This window comes from Coloeus monedula (assembly GCF_965178545.1).
Source record: "Coloeus monedula genome assembly, chromosome: 15".
NCBI lineage: Eukaryota > Metazoa > Chordata > Aves > Passeriformes > Corvidae > Coloeus > Coloeus monedula.
In genome coordinates, this window is record NC_138795.1 from 4,002,437 (window position 1) to 4,025,854 (window position 23,418).

The window sequence follows — 23,418 nt, forward strand, 5'->3', positions numbered from 1 at the left end:
AATGTAGTTTCAGTCATTTCATTAACTAGTAAATAATGATTCTGGCATTCTTGTTTTCTTACATTGCTGCAGTAAAGTGAACAATCCTCAAATGTGAAAGCTGCAGATTAATACAGCTTTAATTGATCAAAATTGAGTGCAGGCACTTGCTTTTTTCAGCATCTTGTATGGCACTGCAGCTGTTCGAGGCATCTTCTGATTGGTGTCTGTGCCAAAAGATCCTTGTGTTTGTACTGGTAATAAGAGAATCATTGCTTTCACTTTCCTCATTCAGACATCATATACAAATACTGTTTAAAAAATTTAGGAGATCTTAAAACATTGCTTCTTGAAGCTGGTGGGCCTAAAACTCAATTATAATTGAGAGTTACTTAGAGAATTCAGCCAAGTGCAGACCTCTGTGCAGATGACTGAATCAGACAACAGCAAGAAATGTAGCTCAAAGAAATTTGGGTCATCTCCAAGCACGTTTTGGTGTTGAAGAAGCAACTGTAAGTGCAGCTTTGTTCGTGTTTCTTAGTTAAATTGTGTAAGGTCATCTTGCTGTACTTGGTATCCTGGATGATTTTGTAACCTGTTTCCTAACAAATATAGAAGAAACTTGATGTCTTCACTGCTTTCCTTCCAGCAGCTTAGGGATAGCCAGTGTTTTCACCCAAAATTAGAGGATGGAGCATGATTTTGCTAAGAAAAAAAGCCATCTTCAGCATTTTGCAAGTGCTGTTATTTTTTTTCTTCCTCTTTTGTAACGGATGGATTATCCTGTTTGTGTTGTTGATGCTTTCAGAAAGTGCTTTCTGCTGGTCCATATGATGTAAATAAATAAAAAAAATACCCTTTGCCCCAAGGATTACAACCTTATGGATTTTGGAAGGTGGAAAAAAAGCGCTTGTGCTTAGCTATACCTGGAGAACAAGGGGAAGATTTCTGTCTAGAATTGTTGTTTTAGATATCTTTTCAGTCCTAACGTGGTTTTAATTTTAAGTTGCAGTCTAAAGAACCCATTTCAACATACCTCACATACACTATGACACTTGAAAAGCTGCTCTGAGTAGGCAGCGTTGTCGGCTATGAAGAACAGGCTTTGAGGTGTTTGTTTTAGTACTTTCAGATTTATGTCTTGAATTCCAGGGATTTTTTTGCAAGTGAAAATGGGAATATCTTTGCTTGGGGTAGCAAGCTAATCCTAGGAGCAGGGTGTATTTCCACATTTCTGGGAAGAAGTGAATGGTCCCAATAGTACTAAGTTGCATCTATTTCTACACTGAAATAAAAAGAGCAATTCTTGTATTGGCTGTGGTTTCTGGTTCTGTTTGCTATGCTTTGTCTGCATCTGTTCCCAGCAAGTTTGGTTTGCCTCACTGATAAAAATAAACACAGAATAACTGAATTGCCCCTTGAGCAAACAGACTCTGCGAGCTCCATGCAGGATCAGATCAAGTGTGTGTGTCTGGTGTTCCTGGGATGTGATGCAGGTAGATGTGAATGGCTGGACGGGATCAGCCAGAAACAAGCACAGGGTTTTTGTGCTGCTGATGCCAGAGCTGGTGGTGTCCTAACGAGGCTGCAGCTGCCCTGGAGTGGAACAGGAAGCGTCGCAGGGCATGGCAGAAACACGGGTCTGCATGTGGAAGGTCAGGAGTATTGCCTGCTGGCTGATGGCAGGGGATTAAGGAGCCGCTGCAGAATTCCTGCTGTGAAAGTGTGAAATACCTGCTCTTAGTGTGAGCTTCATATTTGAGTTCTGTTGATGTGTTAACCTACTCGAGGGCAGAGCCAATGGATGACCCTCAACAGCAGAAAACTTCATAGGGTCCGCAGGTTCTTACCTTTCACTTTGGTTGCCAGAGCCCACCCTCCCAGCCCACCTTTTCTGAGGGGAATTACAGGTCTCCAGGCTCTCTTACTGTGTCTGTCAATAGTGTTTTATCAGTTTGTGGGTATCTGGTAGGATAGAACTAAACTTTTAAATAGTGTTGGACAGAAGGGTGATGTAGCAACTCTGTTCCTGACTAGTCCATGACTATTGCTTTTCCTTCATACCTATTTTTTAATTGAATGCAAAGAACTTCTTAAGTGCAAAATACTGTAAGCATTAAATTGGAAGATCTCTGTCAAGCTCTCAAGTTTTTTTTTCACATGTTGATGGTAGGAAAAGAAATTATTGTTAGGAAGAAAAACACTTAATAAGGATACTTAAAAATGGAATGGTGCTTAAGAGGCTTTGTCAATAAGCAGTTTGAGGCCACGCTCTGAAGAACAGCTCAGATGTCCCAAAGGATTTTTACAGCTCTGCCAGTGAGTCTAATTACAGATAATTCTGCTCTCGCTTAAGTCATGCCTCAGTTAGAGCCTTCCATCAGTGCGGCTGCTGGAACAGTAGTGCTAATACTGCTTTTTGCAATTTTACTTAATTGGCTATGACATACACTGAAGTTACATATATGTGGAATGAATAAATTGCTTCTTGTCTGAATCAGATGGGTCATAATAGTTTGTGGGTTTGTGTTTTTTAGGGATTATGTGAGGAGTGAATTGGAGTCAGGCTATGAAGGACCAATGTACTTGGAGCCTCTCTCTATGAACCGTTTCATGACTGCTTTAGTAGGTAAGTGCTTTAAATAATTGAGAGGAGAGATTCTAATTCTCTTCATTGAAACCTGTGCATGTTTTACCTCTTGGTTTCAAATCTCTTTTATTACTTTAATTTGTTGTGATTCTTATTAATATGCAAGAGGCATGGGAGGATAGCTGCATCCTGCCTGGCTTTTTCTGTGCCACTGATTTACCAATACTCCATACTTGCAGCTCTGAAATATTTTCCAGGTCTGTTTGTTATGCTCTGCTTTTGTTATTCTCAGACTTGCAGTCTGATTCAGAACAACTGGAGTGCCTATAATAACCTTTATGTGGAAAGTACTGTAGAAATTTCAATAGTAACATGCATTTGTAGTGTTTTTGTCAGTTCAGGTGTTGCACACATTAATTCTTTATTGGCTTTATAGCTGAACACTGTAATTCTCTTACAAAATCTGGTGAAATACACTGGCGGGTGTATGCATGGGACTACAGGCTACTATTTTTTTACAGAGCCCTGAGGATATTTTAATTAAAGAGTTAAGGAATAACAAGTCAAACACATTTAAGTTGTTTGATTAATAGCAGAGATGACTTCCCTACCTAAAAATCCCAAATAAATCACAAAGAATTGGACTTCCCAGAGTGTTTCCTTACCCTTTGAACTCTGACTGGAAGAGAATAAATTCAGTGTTGAGGTTGCTACACCAAACCATATGTTCTCCTGAGAGGATACTAGAATACACCCACCCACCCCATGTGTATTTTAAAATGAAGCCCGAGACAAGCTTGGAAGAAAAATCTTCCTTAATTCCTTTCACTAAGGTCTATGGTTTTCATCAGATTATTGACAGATTTAGTCAGCCATGTACTGTTGGCAAAACTCAGTTGTTTTCTGCTTGCTTGCAGCTGCTACTGGCAGATAAAAATGGGTTTACTAGTTTACAGTATGTTAGGTCTGACAGCATTTACACATCTCCTGTTTGCTTGCATCCTTACTTTCAAATGTGGCATTTGTCTTTGATTTTAATATTTTTAATAGAAGTAACATTAGTAATTTTCAAGGAAATATTATTTAGGTATCACTTCTTCTCTCTTCAAGATGTCTAGATCTATTTTTCTGTCTTGTCAAATCACACCAAATTACAACTAAAGCTTTTGGCGTGTTTTTTATGAGAAAATGTTTGTAATTAGTCCTGTGAATCACTCCCAGGTGCAATGCAGGGTTCCATGGTAAAGCAGAATCCCTCAGAGAGCTTCACAAAGCAGCAGGCAGGCCTGGGCAGGAAGGGATCGAGAGGCATTGTGTCATTCAGTAACACTTAAAAACTAACCTGACAGTCAAACCCAGCATGCTGCATCCAGGTTTTGATAGGGATTAAAAACAAGTGAGAAAAAGATAATGGTTTTATCCAGTACAGTTTTGGATTGTAGCAGGTACACTAAAGTGTCCCCTTCTTGTAATTGTGTTTCAGAAATAGGTGCTTGTGACTGTACTAGCAAATATGTATGTGTTAACATACTTAATATCCCCATTCTTCATTTTCCTTATTCTCTTAAAGCCAACTTGAAAGTGTAATTTTGGTCTCGATGACAAGCAGTCATCTTTGGGGAAGACTTGTGAAAGTGGTCTGTGAGGCTTGACAGTGTTTTGTATAAATATGAAATGTTTTCTCAGATTTATTGTATACAAGGGTGTTTATTCGGTAGAGTCTCAGGAATGCACAGCACTGAGTGGTGTCATCTTCACAGCAAAATGAATGTACAGGTGCTTTGTTCCATCTTTTTCTCTCACATTCTGACAGGGTGTTGTGCTGCAGCACTGCTGACAAAGGCTCCAAAGCAGGTGCATAAGGGAATGGAATAATGGTGCTACTGGTACAGCTCTGGTTCCTAAAGTTCTGCTCAGAATTAATAGAATGATGTACAGAATCAGTTGGTTCACAAATGTAACCTTTCTTAATGCTTTTGTTCATGAATACTTTCTGAATGGGATCTCACAGTTTCTTCCCCTGCATTTAACTCAGTCTGATGTCTGTTGTCTGGGGATAATAATATGTTCCTAAGTGCTGGATGGGAAGAAATAAATGTCTTTAGAGATGGCCCCTTGGATGAGTGAGCCACTTTGGGAGCATGTCAGCTGTGAACTTTCCAAAGCTGCTGTGTGGTTTTTCAAGTGATGCTACCATGAAGACTTGCTTATTCTTATGGCACAGTAATGGGGTTCTGTATTAACTTGAGGATACCTTGTTTCTGAGTAACAGTCACTGATGTAGTAGCCAGGGAGTTTGTTAACATCAGCTTTCTAAAATTGTGAATGAAATAAAGATGCTTTGCTACTTCAAGTGGCTTGTACAGTGGCTGTGCCATGTCAGCTTTCTTGTTGAACATTTCCCATTAGCTTATGAGCTGAGAGGCTCTGGCTATCTGTCAGCAATGTATTTGTGGAGGTTTCGGGAAGGAAAAAGAATGGGCAGGAAGTTCACACAATGGATTTCTTCCTTATTGCCTCATTCCCTAGCAGAGGAACCTGGTTGGAGTGTTCCAGGCGTGTTTCAGCTGTTGCTTTCTTTAGCTGTGTCTGTCGGTTTTCAGGCCACAGCATTTCAGTTTACAGGGTGCAAACATTCACCTGGATTTGATAGTCTTAGCAGATAGCTAGAGTGTTAAAATCTATGATTTGATATGAGCTGCAGGCTACTTTCTCTGGCTATCCTGCTGTGTGATGTTGATGACTGACGCTGTACAGCCCCACCTGAGATAAATTGTGGTTTACTGCAGAGAGAGATTGGCTGTCCTGAACTAAGGTGCTGCTACCCCAGTTTAGACTGGGAAACACCATCACTCAAAGCTCCATTGTAGATATTCATGCCTTTCCTGCAGGGGTTGAGAAATGACAAAGTGCACATTTCAGGGAGGAGATTGGAGCCTCCAGAGAAAGTGCTCCATGTATTTCCTTTGATGGTGTTTACAATTCTTCCCGTGACAAGTAACTTTGGATCACTGTTTAAGTTAAAAGGGTGGGAGGGCCAGAGTTGAGCAGGGATGAGCAGCATACTCCACATGTGGCTGTTGGAGGAAAGCAGGTTCTGCTGTTTACTGAGATTGAACTCATAGAGGCTCTAATTTGTGACCAGAGAGCTCCAGAGTCATCCCAGAGAGCACTGGATTGTTTAATGTGATGCTGTCGCAGTACTTGATTTCAGTTGACGACACTCTTATTAAATGCTGAAGAACACATTGGATGCTGGTGTTTGTGTCCCTTTGTGTGTGAAGCTGAGTTGCCTTAGTTACCATGAGTTGCAGAAATCCTCGCAAGCTGCCTGCCAGGCTCCTGAATATGACAGCACAGCAGTGTGCTGGTGGTGTCTTAAATAGGGTTGTAGCAACTTGCGTGTGGGCAGAGAACAACAAAGCAGAGGGAGAATGCTTCAGAGCTGGAGTCTGCTGAACGTCTAAAGAGATGAGTAGAGTAACTTTCTCTGAGGCTCAGAAGACCCAGTATGCTGATAGTGTCTTGCTGAGAGCAAGGGTGCTTGTTCTGCAGACATCTGCTAATTCAGAAATACATCTATCAGATTGACAGTAGGAATTTAACTTGAAAGGGGACAGCGTGAAGGAGGGAGAACTTTGTATGCTTAAGTAGTAGAGATTAGAGATCGCTTTCAGCTCAGTTGCAGTTATTTTGAAAGCAGAAGTCCTTCCCTAGGTAGGGAAGCTTGGCAGAATGAAAGCAAAATCCTGGTACTGCTGTTTCTCCTCTTGCAGCTTCCCTCCCCAGCCCATCCAGAAGGGCTTACAAGGTCAGTGAGCTTATGTGAGCACATGGAGTTTGTGCTGACCTAGAGATGTTCCTGGCCTTGCTCTGGTTCCTCTGTTCTCCTAAGGCCTGATCCTGGTTTTGGGGAGAGTTACAAAGTGCAAGCAGTGTGGAGGTGGTTCCGAAACAGGGCATTAGCACTTGAATTTAATACCACGTATTGTGGTGGTCAGATATAAATTAACATAGATGATGAACAAGGGTCTGTTTTCAAATAATATGCCATGAATTCCTTCCTTACTGCAAAATGATGACTGAGGATTGTTCTTACTCAGGCAATGTGCATTTTGCCCCATTCAGTTTCCTCTGGGATCAGGGGTTCAACTTCAGTGTCTCTGATGGGAGCAGTTACACTGGAGTGGTCTTAGTGCTTTAGAAATACCACCCTCCAAATCTGTGGGTGTGTGTGGGAGACCTGCTCATGCTTGTGTCCCTACCAGCTATTAAAGAGAATTTAGTTGTTAATTATCTGTCACTTGCAAGCTTCAGTGATCATTCTGAGCAACTGCCTCAGGGCGTTATGAAATTATTGAAGTCTCAGCTGCTGACCTGGCTGTTCTCCTGTTGCTGTTCTTGGCCAGTAATTCCTCTTGACAGTGTAAATATTGTTGCTTTAAAGGCCTTTTGAGACCTCTGGTTGCTTTTTTGTGTAGGTCAGGATGAAATAGTGTAGCTGGGCTTCAGAAAAGCTGCTGTGTGTACAGATACTGATGGGATTTCAGCTGAGCTGGGGGTCGTGAGGAAAAAGAGGGCTGGCTTGTTGGGTTATCCTCTGTATGATTTATTCCCGGGGCTTTATTAATCTGATTCTGCACGTGTTTTGGGTTTACAGCTCACTAATCTGGGAAGTGAAAGCATTCACTGTGCGCACTGTGGAAAGGGTAACTTTAGTGACCCAGCAAAAGACACGGAGAGGAGCCTGGTTTCGTAACAGAGATGTCCTAGTTAGAACCGTCATAATATGCTGGATGTTGATAACGGTGTTCTGGAAAGATAACGTATTAAAATACGCTTTTTCCTGAAGGGGATAATCAGCTTGATTCTGAACTGCTGTGTCGCGTTTCCAGGGCAGCTGGTGGTGTGCACGCTCTGCTCCTGCGTCATGAAGACCAAGCAGATCTGGCTGTTCTCCGCGCACATGCTCCCTCTGCTGGCACGGCTCTGCCTCGTCCCGCTCGAGACCATCGTCATCATCAACAAATTCGCCATGATTTTCACCGGCTTGGAAGTTCTCTACTTCCTGGCGTCAAATCTGCTGGTGCCCTATAACTTGGCGAAATCTGCGTACAGAGAGCTTGTCCAGGTAAGACGGTGAAGGTAGCAATTCTGTTTTCTGAGCCTTTTGTGCAGGAAAGAAGTAAAAAAAACCACTTTAGCTGTCTTCTGTGCACCTGTGTTTGTGTGTTAACTCATCCTTTCTTAGCCAACCAAATGAGCTCCTATCCATAGCATCTTCTTTGTGTAATTTATGATAGCTTTGGATGGGTGAGCAGTTAAGACATGAGCCTGAATTATGCTGCTGGCCAGCTGAGCATGTCCACTTTGCTTGGACTTTGCTTACTCTTTCCCAAATCCAGGCTAAAAGACAAGATTGTGTCAGAATGGAATTTATTTGCAGCCTTACTGAGTGAGGAAGGTAATCCTTGTTCATTCATTGTAGTAGTTGTTTCGTTTCAAGTAATGCCTTCTGTATGAAAGTGTTTGTAAATTACAGAAGTGTTAAATTGGGAGTGATACTGAAGCTGATTTTGACTGTAATAATCACTGACTTAGTGATTTGTAACTTGCACAGTGGTTTGAAAAGTCTGTGGTATTTTCTTTAGAGAGCAACATTACTGAGACCTCAAACAAGAAGACTGATCTGATGTGTCCTTTTTCTTAATCTGATCTATGTTTAGTTGAAAAGATACTTTCTCAGTGGTACAGAAACATCACATCTCCTGGTTTTTTATATAAAATATATATGTACAAGCATCCTTCTATATTTCACTATAAAAAGATTGATTCTTGCTTGGCTTTTGATGGAACCACTGTTTTAGCTCTTGCCACTGGCTGGATTTTTTTTCAAACCAAGCCGCTGGGGTTTTTTTTGCCTTCTGCTCTTCAGTCCAGAAGCAGTCTGAAAACTAACTTGCTAAGCTCTTTAAAAACCTTCTTTAAAGCTCTTGTTTGCTGTCATATCTGTCATAGACAAACAAAAACTTGGCAGCAGGAGGTGTCTCCTGTGCCAAGGTCTCAGCCTGTCATGTTGATCATTGGTGTCTGGTTATTTATTTTGTATGTAGTTGGTCTTTAGAGCAGGATTATCCTTCTGTGTTTGTACAGCACCTAGCATGGTCTGACCCCATCCATGGAATCATAGATTTGTTTAGGTTGGAAAAGAACTCTGAGATCGTCAAGTCCAGCCACTAAAACATGACCCCTTAGTGCCACATCTATATATCTTTTAAATCCCTCCAAGGATGGTGACTCCACCACTGCCCTGGGCAGCCTCTTCCAATGCCAGACCACCCTCTCAGTGAAGAATTTTTTCCTAAAGTCCAATCAAAACTTCCCCTGGCTTGTAGATTTGACAATTAAAAACTAATTTAGGAGCTAACTGGCAAAGCTTCAATATCCTGTTTTCCAGTGAGAATAGAAATGTCATGCTTACTGTGCATGAGTGGTACATTTGGGGTAAAACAGTTGCATGTCAGTACAGCTCAAAAGCTTTGCAAAAGGCTGGAAGTAGCACTTCCACGTTCCATGTGCATGAAGGGATGCACAGTTTGGCTCTCTGAAGTCAAATTCAGATTAGATGTGGATTGGAGACCCGTATCTGTTTTATATTAGACACTTAGGTTTAAACAACTTCACCATCTTACAAATGTTTTAATTGCAAATACATTCCAGGTTTAGGGGAAAAAATAGTTTTTTCTTGCTCATTTTTTGTTTGTCAGAATTGAGTTCTAAATATTGCTGTTAACCAACTCTCCTCCTCATCTTTAGAGCTGCTTGTCTCCTCCCTGCTCCGTCCAGTATTTCAAATCTTTCCATGCCAGGCTGTATTACAGTAATCATGAGGAAGTATTCCTTGTATTCCTGGCCTTTGGACACTGATCATACTCTTTTTCCTGGCTTTTTATACAGAGGGCATAAAGGTTTTTTCCCTTGGGAATACAGAAAAAATGGCAGAAAATTTGTAATGCGGCACTGGCTGTATAAGAGTGTTGGATGCTGCTTTTCTAAATGCATGTAATAGAGTTGCAATGAATAGTTGTGAGTGGTTTTCACATTGTACTGGCAAACCCCAGGATTTTTGTATTTTAGGAACTTGCTGCTCTGTGCTTGTATTCCTGAAACAGCAGAAAAAACATTGGCTCATGGTGTGTTCATGTAAGTGGTTGCAACTCTGCTACAAATCAAGCCTAGATGGGTATTCCAGAGGAGGAGATTGCCTTTCCAGCTGGAATATTTTCCTGCTTCTGTTTCCATTGCTATAATTCTGAGCAGTTGTTGGTTTTCAGTGTTGTCCTGGTGTTTGTGAGTTTACTGCTGTTTCAGGCTGGATTTGACTGTGGGTTTGATATCAGTGTCAAAACCTAGTGAATATTGGGATGTTAAACACCAGGAGTGTTTCCTGAGACCTCTAACAGGTGGACCATGGCAGCTTTTCATGTCTGTGTGTATGTTAGACTGTGCCCAATGGTATAATTTAAAAGCAGGCTCAGAACCTTGGCTACCTGTTTGCAGCAGAAGATGCCAGAAATACCTCACGGTTATGAATCTACATTATGAGCGTACCATGACCCTTTCCCGATGTGGTGGAGCACTCTGCCAGGAGCTGCACAGGATTGCCTGCTTTGGTCCCAGGCCAGGGGAGTCTCCTGAGGGCAGGTGCACCTCCTTGACAAGTCTGTGAGCAAAGCAGGAGCTTGGCACTGTGTCCCTGCCAGCAGCATATTGCTTGTCCATCAGCCCCGGTACTGCAGCAGGTCCTGTGAGTGTCATATCCCTCATGCTTGTCAGCTTTTTTAGCATTTGCTAAGATTTCCTTGCCATGATGGCTTCTGTATCATTGTGGGAAGCAGGTGATGAGGAATTAGTAGTTATGAGTGGTTTTCTTTTGACCTAAGTCCAGCTATATGAAGTTGCAGCTTCTTGGAAATGATTAACTTAGTCTTTGCAATACAAAAGAAGTACTTCGAGCTTCAGAGTCTTCCAATAAAAGTCTTAAGCATGAATTTCAAAACACTTGGTGGATTAGGTATGTGATCCTTTTGAGGTACTTAAGCATAAAATGTGTGAGGTATTAAGATTTTCCTTAGAAACAGGTCAGCAAAGTAGATTTACTACTTTTTTTTTAACGGTGACTCATTTCAGTGTTCTAATGTGTGCAGTGGCTCGGCAGTAGCTATAGAGAAAACAACGTAAGTGTGACTTCAACTGGGTGAAGAGGGTCTGAGGGGGTTGGCATGACCTAGAGCCACGTGTCCTCACCCCTCTGGCTGTGAGTGGGCTGCAGGGAGCAGCTCCAAGCCAGGTGTTTGTAGGAAGGGACATTGAGCTGGTCTGAGAGTGCTGCTGGAGTCAGGCACTACCCCCTGCTGCCAGACAGACTCACTGCTGAACCTGAGCTCTGCCTTTGTCAAAGTAGTTTGATGTACATCCTCTCTTCCTGTGGGATGGCTGATGTCATGTGGATTATCCTTGGCTTCCTTGTGACTGTTTTGGTGACTTTCCTTTTGTTATCAAACCCCAGGTGATGTGACTCAATAACAAATTGCCTTTTTGTGTCTTCCCAGGTGGTGGAGGTGTACGGGCTCCTGGCACTGGGAATGTCTCTGTGGAACCAGCTGGTGGTCCCAGTGCTTTTCATGGTGTTTTGGCTCGTCTTATTTGCTCTTCAGATCTATTCCTATTTCAGTACACGGGACCAGCCTGCCTCCAGAGAGAGGCTTCTCTTCCTCTTCTTGACCAGGTAATTCAGGAGCCTGCAGATAGTTGGTTTTCTGTTGGAACTGTCTTCTGAAATTAGTATCTGTGCACTTTTAGAGATCAGATGTGTATATTGGCTTTATTGCACTTGGATACCAAACAAATACTTGTCCTTATTGCAGGGACCATGCATATAAACCCTGTTAAGCTTGTCCTACAAAGGCATGGATCCCATTCAGAGCAGACAACATTAATAGAACTGTGGGAGAGCTCACAAAGAAAGCAACATATTCCTCTGAGGAAGGAGTAGCCATAATTAGAGCTTTGGTCCAGAAGTTGTTTTCAGGATAAATATCGGGTTTGTATGAGACACTTCAGCTGAAGTTCAGTCCAACTGATATCTTATTCATGATTATGTTGCTTTCTGAGCCTTGGATATCTTGCTTCATCAGTTTGGTGTGGGACACATTCTTGAGTTTACCCAAGAAGCCAAAGCAGCCAACTCCCAAAGCAACTTTTTAACCCACGTGGTTAATGTGGTAGAGATGTAAAGACCAGAAAGAAACCAGATTTGTAAAAGCTTTCTAAAACATATAAAGTTGTATAGACCACAAAGTTTTATAAAGTTCAAAGGTTGTAAGGTAAAAGGATAGAGGTCTGTGTTAGTGCTGTTACTGAAAGGCAGCATTTGAGGGATTCTCCTGGCTGGAACATACGTGCCTTTTTCAGCTGTTTGTACATAAAAGGGGAGCAGGAATGCAGGGCAGAGAGGAGCTGGGGGTGCTGCAGAAGCTGGGTTAGGCAGATTAGGTAGAGTACCATAGTGGGATGGGGAAAAGAGGGGTAATGGTTGTCTAAACACAGCCAGCTAGCACATGACAGAGTCCTTAGGGATCATTAGTTCTGCTGTTTGATTAGTAACTTCTTCATCACTACAGTTTTCCAATCAGACTTTCCAGTTGCTGGGCTTCTTCTTGCTTTGCTGTGTGTATGGTGCCACTGTGTAAGCTGTCAAAATTAATTATCATTAAGGAGCTATGAAAAGGATTTTTACTGCATATAGTATTAAAATTGCTTATGGTGTCACCCTGCATTATACAGAAGCACTGGCTGTGTTACCTGCTTGTTAACTAAACCACTGGGGTCTGAAATTTTTCTTCCTGTTCATTTCTTTTGCAATTTTAGTTTTGTTACAGTAGAGTACTGCACTTAGAAGAGGTGGGAGAAGCAGCCCTTTTCCTTGAAGTTGAGTTTATTCCTACACCAAATTGCTATACTTCTCCTGTTTGTGGCAAAACAGGGACAAAGCAGTGATTCATCTTAGAAACACAAACTCTAATGGTACCACTAACAGCCTCTGACCCCTAGGAGAGAGCTGAAGTACCTTGTCAGGTCAGGTAATAACATAGTGCTTGCTGTTCAACAAAGTGGAAGAAAAAATGTGCTCTTCCATGAAAGTGAGTGAATTCTGCATCTGTGCCCTTTAAGTGAATGATTGCTTAAAACAGTGAGTCTGGAGTTCAGGTGGGGGCAATTGGGGTGTACACAACTTCCATGAGAAGGTCAGAGTGGCTGTGCTGGGTCAGACCAAATCCTGATGGAGCCTGGGATCCAGTTCCCAGCAGTGGCTGCAGGTGGGTTCCTGGAAGGACACCCACCCATTGTATGACAAACAGGATGCTTCCTAGGACTCATCCAATCCCATAGCCAACTTCTTCTGTCAGGCTGCATTAGCTGGATGTAGCTAATGAGTATTTCAGTAACCCTCAAAAAACTCTTCCATCAGTTTGTGCTTTCTGCCCTCAAACTCAAGTACACTTCTTCCATTTGGAAGATCCTGAGGCAAGGAGTTTTCACAGCTCAGCCTCTTTATAATGAAAAATCCATTTTGATTGCTTGAATCAATATAGTTTCATTCAGTGCCCCTCAGGGAGGGGAGACAGGGAAATCAAGTTTTCTTTAAAACTGAGAGTAGCCTAAGTCTGTTCTTCCCAGACTGGGAAGCTCTCGTTTGATATTTGCTGTTTAAAACTATTCTGTGCCTTTCATTTTTCTTGTTGTTCCTCTCAAAATCTTTTTCATGGGTTTGTAACTGCTGTGATTTTTGAGAAGCCATGAGGAGTTCAGCTCTTTGGGAGAATTTATAAACTTGTGCTTGACACATAAACATCATAAAGCTCCCCAGGCATCTCTTGAGCTCATGAGCTCCTCTGGGACTCCTGCACAGTAGATCAAGTTTAAGAAGAGTCCTAACATTACTCTGACAAAAAAAAGCAGAAAAACCAGGATTCTTGATTTCTGATAATTTATTTTGAAGAAAAACTTAAGAGTTCCTCAAATATCATACATAAATAACTGCTTTAAGTACTGTGCTTCTCACTATCTTGATTACCAGGAACATCCAGAAGTATTTTCCCTGGCTTGGTGAACGGGCAGAATTTGAAGGCTTACCAGAAGTACTGTAAATAGTATGTGTAAACACATCAACATTTTCTGCTGTGAATTGCTTTCAAAGGCTATTTCAGGTTTAAGTAGTCACTAAAAGAGACAAAGTAAATGTCTCTTGGATGAGCATTGTTTATTTTTGAAGCATGTGCTTCCTCGAAACTTTTGTCAGAGCACTGGACTGCTTCACTCATCACTCAGTTAATTAGCAGGACATGGTTTTGACCATGGCAATTTCTCTCTCAAGACTACTGTCCTGAGGAACAAATGAAGATTTTTTTTTTTTTTAAGTGAATGTGTCAGTGTATTACTTTGGGTTATGCATATGAATATTTCCAGATGTGTAGTGCGTGGCTGACAGCTGGTTCTTTACCTGGCATTGACAGTGCTGTGTTTCAGAACCTGAAGCACATTCTGGGGCTTGGGCTTCTCCAAATATCACAGTGCTAGGACCACTAGAAGAGCAGCCTGAACGAGGGTGATGCAGCTGTCAAATGAAGTCTGGGGTCTCAATCTCTGGGACTTCACTGCTGTAGAAAGAGAGGAAGAAACCTGCTGAAAGGGATCCTTTGCTGTCTTATTCTGCTGCTTCAGGCTCAGCCGTTCCAAAGACAGGCGATGCCCACCTGACCCTGATGGAGATGCTGACAAAAAGCCCCAGTCTCCCAACAGGCTTTATCAGTCTGATGTTGGTGTGCATTATTATGGATAGGAGGGGAACATGCCTTAGTGAATCCATCTCCTTTAACTGGATGTTTGAGGTGCTGGGTGAAATTCCAGTGGGTGACTTCAGTGCGTGGAGGCTCTGGGCTCGCCTGTGGCTCCGAGCCCCAGCGGCAGCAGGACAGTGCCACCACGTGGCCCAGCGCCGAGGGCACTGCAGGGATGTCACAGCACAGCCCTGGCTCCAAGGGGGAGCTCTGTGAACTTTCCTCTTGGAAAAAAGTAATAAAATCCATCTCATCTTTTTATTTTATTGGAGGACTTAATGGCGGTGTGGAACTTCAATATTTTCATTAAACCAGTCCGACTTTGCTTTCAAACCAACTTGCACAGCTAACAGCACAAGCGGAGAGCCCATCACATTGCTTTTAACTGATCAACCTTTTCTCTGTGTTTCTTTTCCTCTCTCTCCTGCCAGTATTGCCGAATGCTGTAGCACTCCTTACTCACTGCTGGGATTGGTCTTCACCGTCTCTTTTGTTGCTTTGGGAGTTCTGACTCTCTGCAAGTTTTACTTGCAGGGTTACCGAGCGTTCATGAACGATCCTGCTATGAACAGGTAAGTGCCTTGTTGTGCCTAGGGTCTGAAAAGAAACAGATAAAAAGGGGATTTATATGAAAATATAGGGGTGGCATTGCAGTTTTTTGACTTTTGACAGGCTTTTTGTATGCCAGTCTGTGTGTGTATTGAGAAGATTTGAGGTGAAAATACTTGTCACAGACTCCTTGGTAGATGGTTCATTTCTGCACAAATTCAGGGCTGTTACTTGGGATTTACAATTGCTTTTATTTTCATGAGTCACTGAAAAATTTTCACATGATTGCATAATATAAACAATTCATATTTTCATTTCCTCATCTCCCTTCTAATCATGTATGAAACATTACTAATCTGTGAGGTTTAAAACATAGCATTTTTGGATGGATTTGGAAGTATGGATTGCTTGTAAATTGTTATGGGAAGTAGCCATAATGCCTTTTCTCAGGCTTGTCCCAACTTGTCTGACATGAAATTGGGATCCTGACACTGCCTTTCCTGTGACTCCAGCCCGTAACTCTATAGAGAGTTGAGACCATTTGCAAAAGAATGTTTTACATTTTGGATTCCAAGATGTGGAGGCAAAAAGGGAATAAATACATTGGGGCTGCCTAAGAGTAGTCTATGTAAAAACATCTTTTGGTGAAGTGTGTACTTCATCAAATAGTTGTGCTCTGAATGGTGATCCTCAGTGGGACTGAAGTCACTCTGAGGTTCCAAGACAGAAAGAAGTGGACAGCTGTATGTGGTGTAGGTACAGGGGGAATAAACTGAAAAATGGCAAAATTGGTGATTTGCCTAAACTGGGTCCTTAAAATGCTTTGTGCTGGGTGGTGTGTGAGCTGGATGTAGCCCAAGTGCTGCTTGTCAGGAGCAAAATCTGCTGGTTCCTAAGCCCAGCACTTCAGCATTTCTGAAAACATCCCTCCCTGGTTAAAGCCTTACAGAGACAACAGTGAAACCTAAAACCAGTGACATGTGAAAGGTTGTGACAGAAGCAGACAGCTTATTTCCTGGTGTTTCTAGATGAACCAGCATTGACACAGAGATGTGATTGGTTTTTTTGACTGTGTTGATCTGCAGGGGGATGACTGAAGGAGTCACGCTCCTGATCCTGGCTGTGCAGACAGGTTTGATTGAGCTCCAAGTTGTGCATCGGGCGTTCCTGCTCAGTATTATTCTTTTCATTGTGGTGGCATCCATCCTTCAGTCCATGCTGGAAATTGCTGATCCCATTGTCTTGGCATTGGGAGCCTCAAGGGACAAGTAAGAGACTGGTTTCCTAAACTGAAAGTTACTCAATGCTCTTTTAGGAGGTGATAAACTAGTAATTGATGGCTTTTAGTGGCTTGTAAAGTTGCCTTGTTTTTTTTCTGTATGCAGATTTCTTTTCTAGTCAAAGTTCTCTAGTTTTGTGGTTCCAGTTAAGCAAATCCAGGACTATGCTGTCCCCACCCACACTCCATTGTGTGGATTTGCAGAATGTTTTTTCTTAACCTCCTCTGCAGCTGGGTGAGTTTCCCTCTAAAGCACAGCTACTGAGGGTGGGAAGTTTCTAGGAGTGACCTTGTGTTAGATATTGTGAAACCTATTTTTTTGGTGAGGCTGTGATCCCAAAATGATACGGTTTACTGGCACAAAATAAGAGGTGAAAGGTTTGCCTTAGTGTCCCACAATCCCATTGTGTGGGATTGTTCAGTTTCATTTGTGTTTTGAAGAGCTGTATTGGTGGTATGTGGTGTTCTTGTATTAATCTGTTTTTATCTTTGTCAGTTGCGTTTGTCTTTTCCCTTTCTGTAACCTGTGAGTGAAGAAATGAACAGTGAAGGTTTGTTTATGTGTAGAGTTTGTTTAGCTTAGAGGCTACTTGTAGCCAGTGTGTTCTGCCTGCAGCAAGTTAACTTCCAAGATGGAAACAAAGGGAAAAGGAGTAGAGCCAGGATAGGAGCATCTGCCCAGCTTAAACAAGCAGACTGTGGTGACAGTGAGTTTTAACCTTCTGCCAAATCTCCCAGGCACTTCCAAATCACTGAGAAACAGGGTAAATTCCATTTCAGCTCTCCCTCCCTCTCACCCACAGACACAGAACTGCAGACCTCAGAGTCATTCTGATGTTTCTTCAGCCTGTACTGAATTAATCAGTTTGTGCTGCTGTCCTGTGCCCCCAAATACTTTGACTTTTTCTGTACCTCATTTCCAGTGCTAAGTGAGGTTAAAATACAACCTGAGGAGCAAGTAGAGGTAGTATAGTAAATTACTGGAGATATTCTGAAAGCCTTCACAAATGGGTGGCTGTGAAAAGATTGATGGTGTGTTTAAGTTGGGGAGGAGATTAGGAAGAAGTAGATGATAGGAGCAGAGTAGGGACTGGCAGAGATAAATGTTCAAGTCCTGCTGCATTTCTTCTTTTGTGATCTCTGAATTGGGGAATATTCTTGTAAAGGCAGCAGGGTTAAATCTGGTGATGAAAGGAAGTAGCTTTGCCCCACATATATTAGCTGAAGATGAAGAAGAGTTGCAAGAATTATTTAATTTGGAGACCTCTGTTTGGTTAGAAAAGTGTCCAAACAGTTACACATTTAATAATTTATTTTAGTGGACTTCTGTCTGTAACAATCAGTATCTCAAGTACTTATTTTGCCCATAATTTTTGTCTTTCTATTGGAAACAGCAAAGGTGAGATGAGAGGGAGCTTTCCACAGTTGTAGGCATGCGTGCAAGCTGGGAATGAGACTGTGCCCAAGTAAAATAGAAACTCCTTTCAACAAGCTAAAGCCTTGAGCAAGCATCTAATGTACCTACATCCAGCAGTCATTCTATTCTTATTCTGACACTCAAATCTGACTTGAAAAATAAAAACCTATTGTGTTGTTTTGCAGGAGTCTGTGGAAGCACTTCCGAGCAGTCAGCCTCTGTCTGTTCTTACTCGTGTTCCCCGCGTACATGGCCTACATGATTTGTCAGTTTTTCCACATGGATTTCTGGCTGTTGATCATTATCTCCAGCAGTATTCTAACCTCTCTTCAGGTAAGGACATCAGCCCTGTGAAGCCCTGCATTAACTGTGATTCTGTTACTCTGAGGGGGAAAATACATGATGAGAAAAGGACAGGGATGAGAGAAGGGCAGAATTACAAGGGGTGATAAAAAAATCTCTTTCTTTGTCCTGTATCTGAGGCTAAAGAGCTCCTGGGTGGGCTGAGAACAGAGGTGAGTGGAAGTCTATTTCAAATTATAAAGCCAAGGCTTTATAAGGCTTTTGAGGGTGTAACTATCATAGTAAAAAGGTTTTTTCCCAGAGTACTCATTTATGTGCCATTACTTAGCTATAACCCTTTGAAAGCAATTTGATGTTCAAAACACAGTAGTGTAAGTAGAGGAAATGTTTTATACTATAAGTATTTGTTATTACTTGGGCTTTTTATTACTAAATTTCTTAAATTGCCCCTTATAATGCTCAGCACTCTTGTTTAATCAACTCAGCTCAGGAAGGTGCAGAAAGGGAAGTATTTGGGAACAAGCTTAAATGCTTTGCAAGAAAGAGCAATTTTTATTTGTCTTGAAGTTCAGCAACAATTTTACTGCTTTGGGGCTTGCCCTCTGTCCAGTTTGGGAGCGTTGTGTGGGCAGAGCTCGATGGCCGGCATTGGGTGACTCAAGCTCCAGTTCAGAACTGGAAGCTGAGCTCATGGTCTTGCACTGTGTTACAGGTGCTTGGGACACTCTTCATTTACGTTCTGTTCATGGTGGAGGAGTTCAGAAAAGAGCCAGTGGAAAACATGGATGATGTGATCTATTACGTGAACGGCACGTACCGGCTGCTGGAGTTCCTGGTGGCTCTGTGCGTGGTGGCCTATGGCGTCTCAGAAACCATCTTTGGAGAGTGGACTGTCATGGGCTCCGTCATCATCTTCATCCACTCCTACTACAACGTGTGGCTGCGGGCCCAGCTGGGCTGGAAGAGTTTCCTCCTTCGCAGAGACGCTGTGAATAAGATAAAATCTCTGCCCGTGGCCACGAAGGAGCAGCTGGAGCAGCACAATGACATCTGTGCCATCTGCTACCAGGTAGGAATGGGAGGGTTGAAGGATTGGCTTGAGTTGAAGTACCCCCAGACTGAGTTCAGTCTTCAGCTAGTAAAATAAGTGACTTGAATTATGTAATGAATAATACCGTGCTCAGTGAGTTACTGGAATTACCCAGTTTTCTGCTTTGTGCAAACTGATTTGGAGTGCTGTCACCCAGACAGTTCTTAGGAATGAAGGGCTTGGATGTGCTTAAACTGCCTTTTTTTTTTTTTTTTTTTCTCTCCAGTTACACAGCAAACTCTGTCCTTAAGCTGCTTGGACACCTCTCGTGTTTGGGTTGAGCTGGTCTCAGTACTAGCAGCAAATGTGCCCTTTCTTCATTACTGGAGGATTTTGTTAGTGAAAGACAACATGTTCTCTGTAGCTGATTTGTTATTATTCTGTAGAAGCAGCTCAGTCTCTACAGACACTGCTACTTCATGTGCAGTGTCATTTTTGTAGCAGAAACCTAATTATCAAAAGGTTAAGGGTCTTGCTAACATAAGCCAGCAGATGTAAGGACCTTAGATATTAATGCTGAAAATAATATCTTTGTCACACTTCTAGCTCCAAAGTCTCTTACTCTTGAACAGAAATGTAGTTATGTGTGACAGTGAAAGAATCACTCTAAGATTAGTAGTGTGCAGTTAAGAGTGGGATTGGATTGGCTCCAAACTTGATGCAAATTCTTTAAAGAGTAAAACTGCCAGATTGAATGACAGTGTTCAAAACACCAGACTAGTATTATGTGGCAGAGTTCACGGTGTCACTTCATTTCTGGTGGTGTTCCATGTTGTATCTGTCATTATGCTGTTTTGACTTGCACAGTTGTTTCTTGAGCCAACCAGTTCTGTGATTCTCATCCTGCAAAAGGTCATGTTTAATAATATCTTACAGACAAAGGGGTTTTGCCTCATTTTTAATGCCTGTAATAAAGAAAGCAACACCTGGCCTGTATTTGAATTGTGTGTGGATCAGAGAATCATTAAGGTTGGAAAAGACCTCCAAGATAGAGTCCAACCAGTGGCTGATCCCCATGGCACTGAGTGCCACATCCAGGCCTTCCTTGGACACCTCCAGGGATGGTGACTCCACCACCTCCCTTCCAATGCCTGACAACCTTTTCTGTGAAGAAATTCTTACTGATACCCAAGACAAACCTCCCTGCCACAGCTTGAGGCCATTTCCTCTTGTCCTGTCGCTTGTTCCTTGGGAGAAGAGACTCAGCCGCCCCCGGCTGCCCCCTCCTGTTCAGGGAGTTGTGGAGAGCCAGAAGGTCCCCCCTGAACCTCCTTTTCTCCAGGCTGAGCCCCTTTCCCATCCCCCTCAGCTGCCCCTCATATGAAACATTGTGGATGTGAAGGAAGGAACATTCTCTTCCTTGCCTGTGGACTGCTTCTGTCTCTTCCATGCCTGGTGAACCCATTAGATGTGCGAGGTGAAAGGAGAGGAATGGGGTTACAAATAATAATACCTTTCCTTTTTTTTTTGTGTGTGTCTTTCAGGATATGAAAACTGCTGTAATCACACCATGTAGCCATTTTTTTCATGCGGGTTGTCTTAAGAAATGGCTGTACGTGCAAGAAACCTGCCCTCTGTGTCACTGCCAACTGAAGAGCCCTTCACAGCTCCCAGGACTGGGACCTGAGCCAGTGCAGCAGCCAAATCCTAGTGCAGAGCAAAACACCAGGCCTGGAGATGCAGCTGAGCCTGGTGCTGAATGTGACCACAGGCCGAGTGTGAAGGCCAGCCCGAGCAGGGGCCACGATGGACACGACAGCCCCGAGGCCTCTGCCCACCCGGGGGGGTCTCACAGCATGGACAGTGACATGAGCCCCTGTGAGGCCAGCCAGGGAGCAGCCTGTGCTGCAGAACTCATTGGAGCCCCAGAGGGGTGCCCTGCTCGGGATCTGAGGGTTTGTGTCCAGCTCTGAGGCTACAGAGGATGATGCGGGAACAAACACATTTCAGAGATCCACGTTCGACTCAGAAGAAAACCAATCCTTCCACAGCTGTGAAAGAAGTGTAGCTATTAATGCTGGTCAAAATGTAATCTCCCATGCTGATTTTTATGGGCTGCTTGGTAGTGGTAACTCCAGTGAGATGTAGTAGAAATGACTCCAGAAGCTCTCTGAACTGTGGGCATAGGAAGGATGTCTGGGAATAAATAGCAGTAAAAGAGTGTTTTCAAGATGTAGGCGAGGGCTGAGAGGAGCGAGAGGTCTGTGAGAGGTTGTGGCCAGAGGGACAGGAGGCTGGCTAGGTTTTGGTCAGAGAGAGGAGTTGCATAGAGCCATGTCCCGGGGTCCTGAGGGGCGTTAGGGGCCGCGAGCTGCCGCTCTCTGACGGATGGGCAGCTTTGGTTGCTGACATTTTTTATTGGTGCGTAAGCAAAAATCAAAGATGTAACAGCAGTGATTGTACCAGGAGATGGAAGCACTCTTAATACGTCGTGTGTATGCTTTGGGTGTTCTTGGGGCAGTTGCATTTGAATTCATGTAATCTATAGTGACTCTTGACTTTTATGACGGAGTCGTCAATATTTTGATGTATATGAAACTTTTGCTAATAATGGGCACAGTGTGGGCTGCATGAAGTAAACTAAAGCTCTCATGAACACTTGGACCTCTGCAGGAGGAAAGTGGGATGAGTTTTAGGGCACGGATAGAGGCCTTGCAGGACTGTGCTGTGTAATGTTTAACCCTTGCAGCTGAATTAAAACAGTATTAAACTCTGGCGATATTTGCACTTTGGGAATGAGTACATTATCGTGTATGATCAGACTCCGCAAATGCCACTTTTAAAAGCTGTTAATAGGTTTGCACCTTTTTTTCTTTGACAAGGACATGTCCATACTTAAATTTTTACATTCATCATGGCTTCAAGTAGAACAAGGGACTGGGGTGGGGAAATAGGTGGGAGTAGGGGGCAGGCAATTTTTTTATGTGAATTTTGATATGAAGAGAAATTAGTCACTTATTTATACGATAGGCTTGACTCAAGTGTTTTTCAAAGTCGGTATTCCTAATGTGAAATGTGATACTATTTTATTTTTAGTAGTAAATTTGGATGTAGACTGACAGACATAGCTGAATGTCTTAATAAATTACATTTGAAGATTTTTACACCTGGTTATGTGATTCTTGCACTGAAATTCCATGAGTTAAGTACGTGTTAAGAGGCTCTTTCATAGTAATAGCCCTCTGTTCCCCCTGGAGATGAGTGAAACTCCCTGTGCCTGTGTTCTCCCCCATTTCCATTTCAGTGCTGTGTGTCCCAGTGGCACCTCCTGCTCTCCCCTGTTCTTGCCACCAGATCTTGGCCTATGCAGAACACAAAGGCACATTTGCTCCTGGAGGCTGCGACTGCTGCTACTGATCCCCAAACAAACCCCAAATCTCTTTCCTTCCCCCCAACAGGATGGGAACATCAGTTGCACCATCCATTGATTCTGTATCTCAATTTTGTTTTCTTGTCTATTAATCAGAAATTTGGATTTATCACGTGCTTTCACTGATCATCCCAAAACTTTTATTAACAGCTTGGTGTGTTTGGGGAGGGGGAAAAAAAGTTGAGAATATTTTTCTTGAACTCTTCTCTCCTGTCAAACCATGGTCTGGGTCCTGCTCTTGCATGCCTGCATTTCTGTGGAATTGAATCTTGCTCAAAAGGATGTTTTGTCCATGCCCAAGCTTTCAATCTACATAATTTAGGCTGTTTCCATTCTTGCCACACTTAAAACGTCTGTGGGTGAGGATTTTCTGGGCAGGACTGTTACAGAATGCTCCTTAGTATGCTGGGAAAAGGCTCTCCCTCAATTCACAGAATGTGTGTTTGCAGCATACTCTTCTAAACTCTGCTTGCTGTCCCTGGATGTGGAAAAATAATCCCGTAAATTTATGAAACAAGTGATGGGAAACTTGGGATGGGATCCCCTCACTTTCCATGGCAGGGAGCAAGTGTTACCCCAAGTGACTGGGAACAGCCAGGCTTGGTCAGCCTTGGGGAGGGAGGCTGGAGGGCTCTGTTGGCCATGTGGGTATCTCAGGTGGCCCCAGGGAAGGGAGGGAAAAGAACTCCCCTGTGGGATCACCTGAGGGCAGTCGGGCAGGAAGGAACTGCAGGAGCCACTCCTATCCCACACTGTCACATCATTTTCATAAATGCCGGCAGTGGTGTGGAAAAAATAACAAACGCCAAGGTTTGCTTTCACTGCTGATGCCAAGGAGCTGTACCTCAGCCTGGCTGATCTCTTGGCCATGGATCTTTTCATTTATAACCTAAATTATTCATGGCTAATTGGTACTGCCAAAGCTGTAGGAAAGGACTGTG

General features: G+C 42.9%; 1 protein-coding gene across 2 annotated transcripts in view; it reads left to right on the forward strand.

The window, feature by feature from the left end:
- RNF145 (ring finger protein 145) overlaps positions 1-22,170 on the forward strand; it is a 46,941-nt gene extending 24,771 nt beyond the window's left edge. For both annotated transcript variants that reach the window (XM_082291346.1, XM_082291347.1), the window contains exons 4-11: positions 2,517-2,608; positions 7,465-7,700; positions 11,182-11,357; positions 14,901-15,041; positions 16,104-16,286; positions 17,900-18,047; positions 18,730-19,086; positions 20,592-22,170. In XM_082291346.1, coding sequence (XP_082147472.1) covers positions 2,517-2,608; positions 7,465-7,700; positions 11,182-11,357; positions 14,901-15,041; positions 16,104-16,286; positions 17,900-18,047; positions 18,730-19,086; positions 20,592-21,020 — 1,762 coding nt within the window. In that variant the 3' untranslated portion in view covers positions 21,021-22,170. The remainder of the gene's footprint in view (positions 1-2,516; positions 2,609-7,464; positions 7,701-11,181; positions 11,358-14,900; positions 15,042-16,103; positions 16,287-17,899; positions 18,048-18,729; positions 19,087-20,591) is intronic.
- Positions 22,171-23,418: the final 1,248 nt, after the last annotated feature.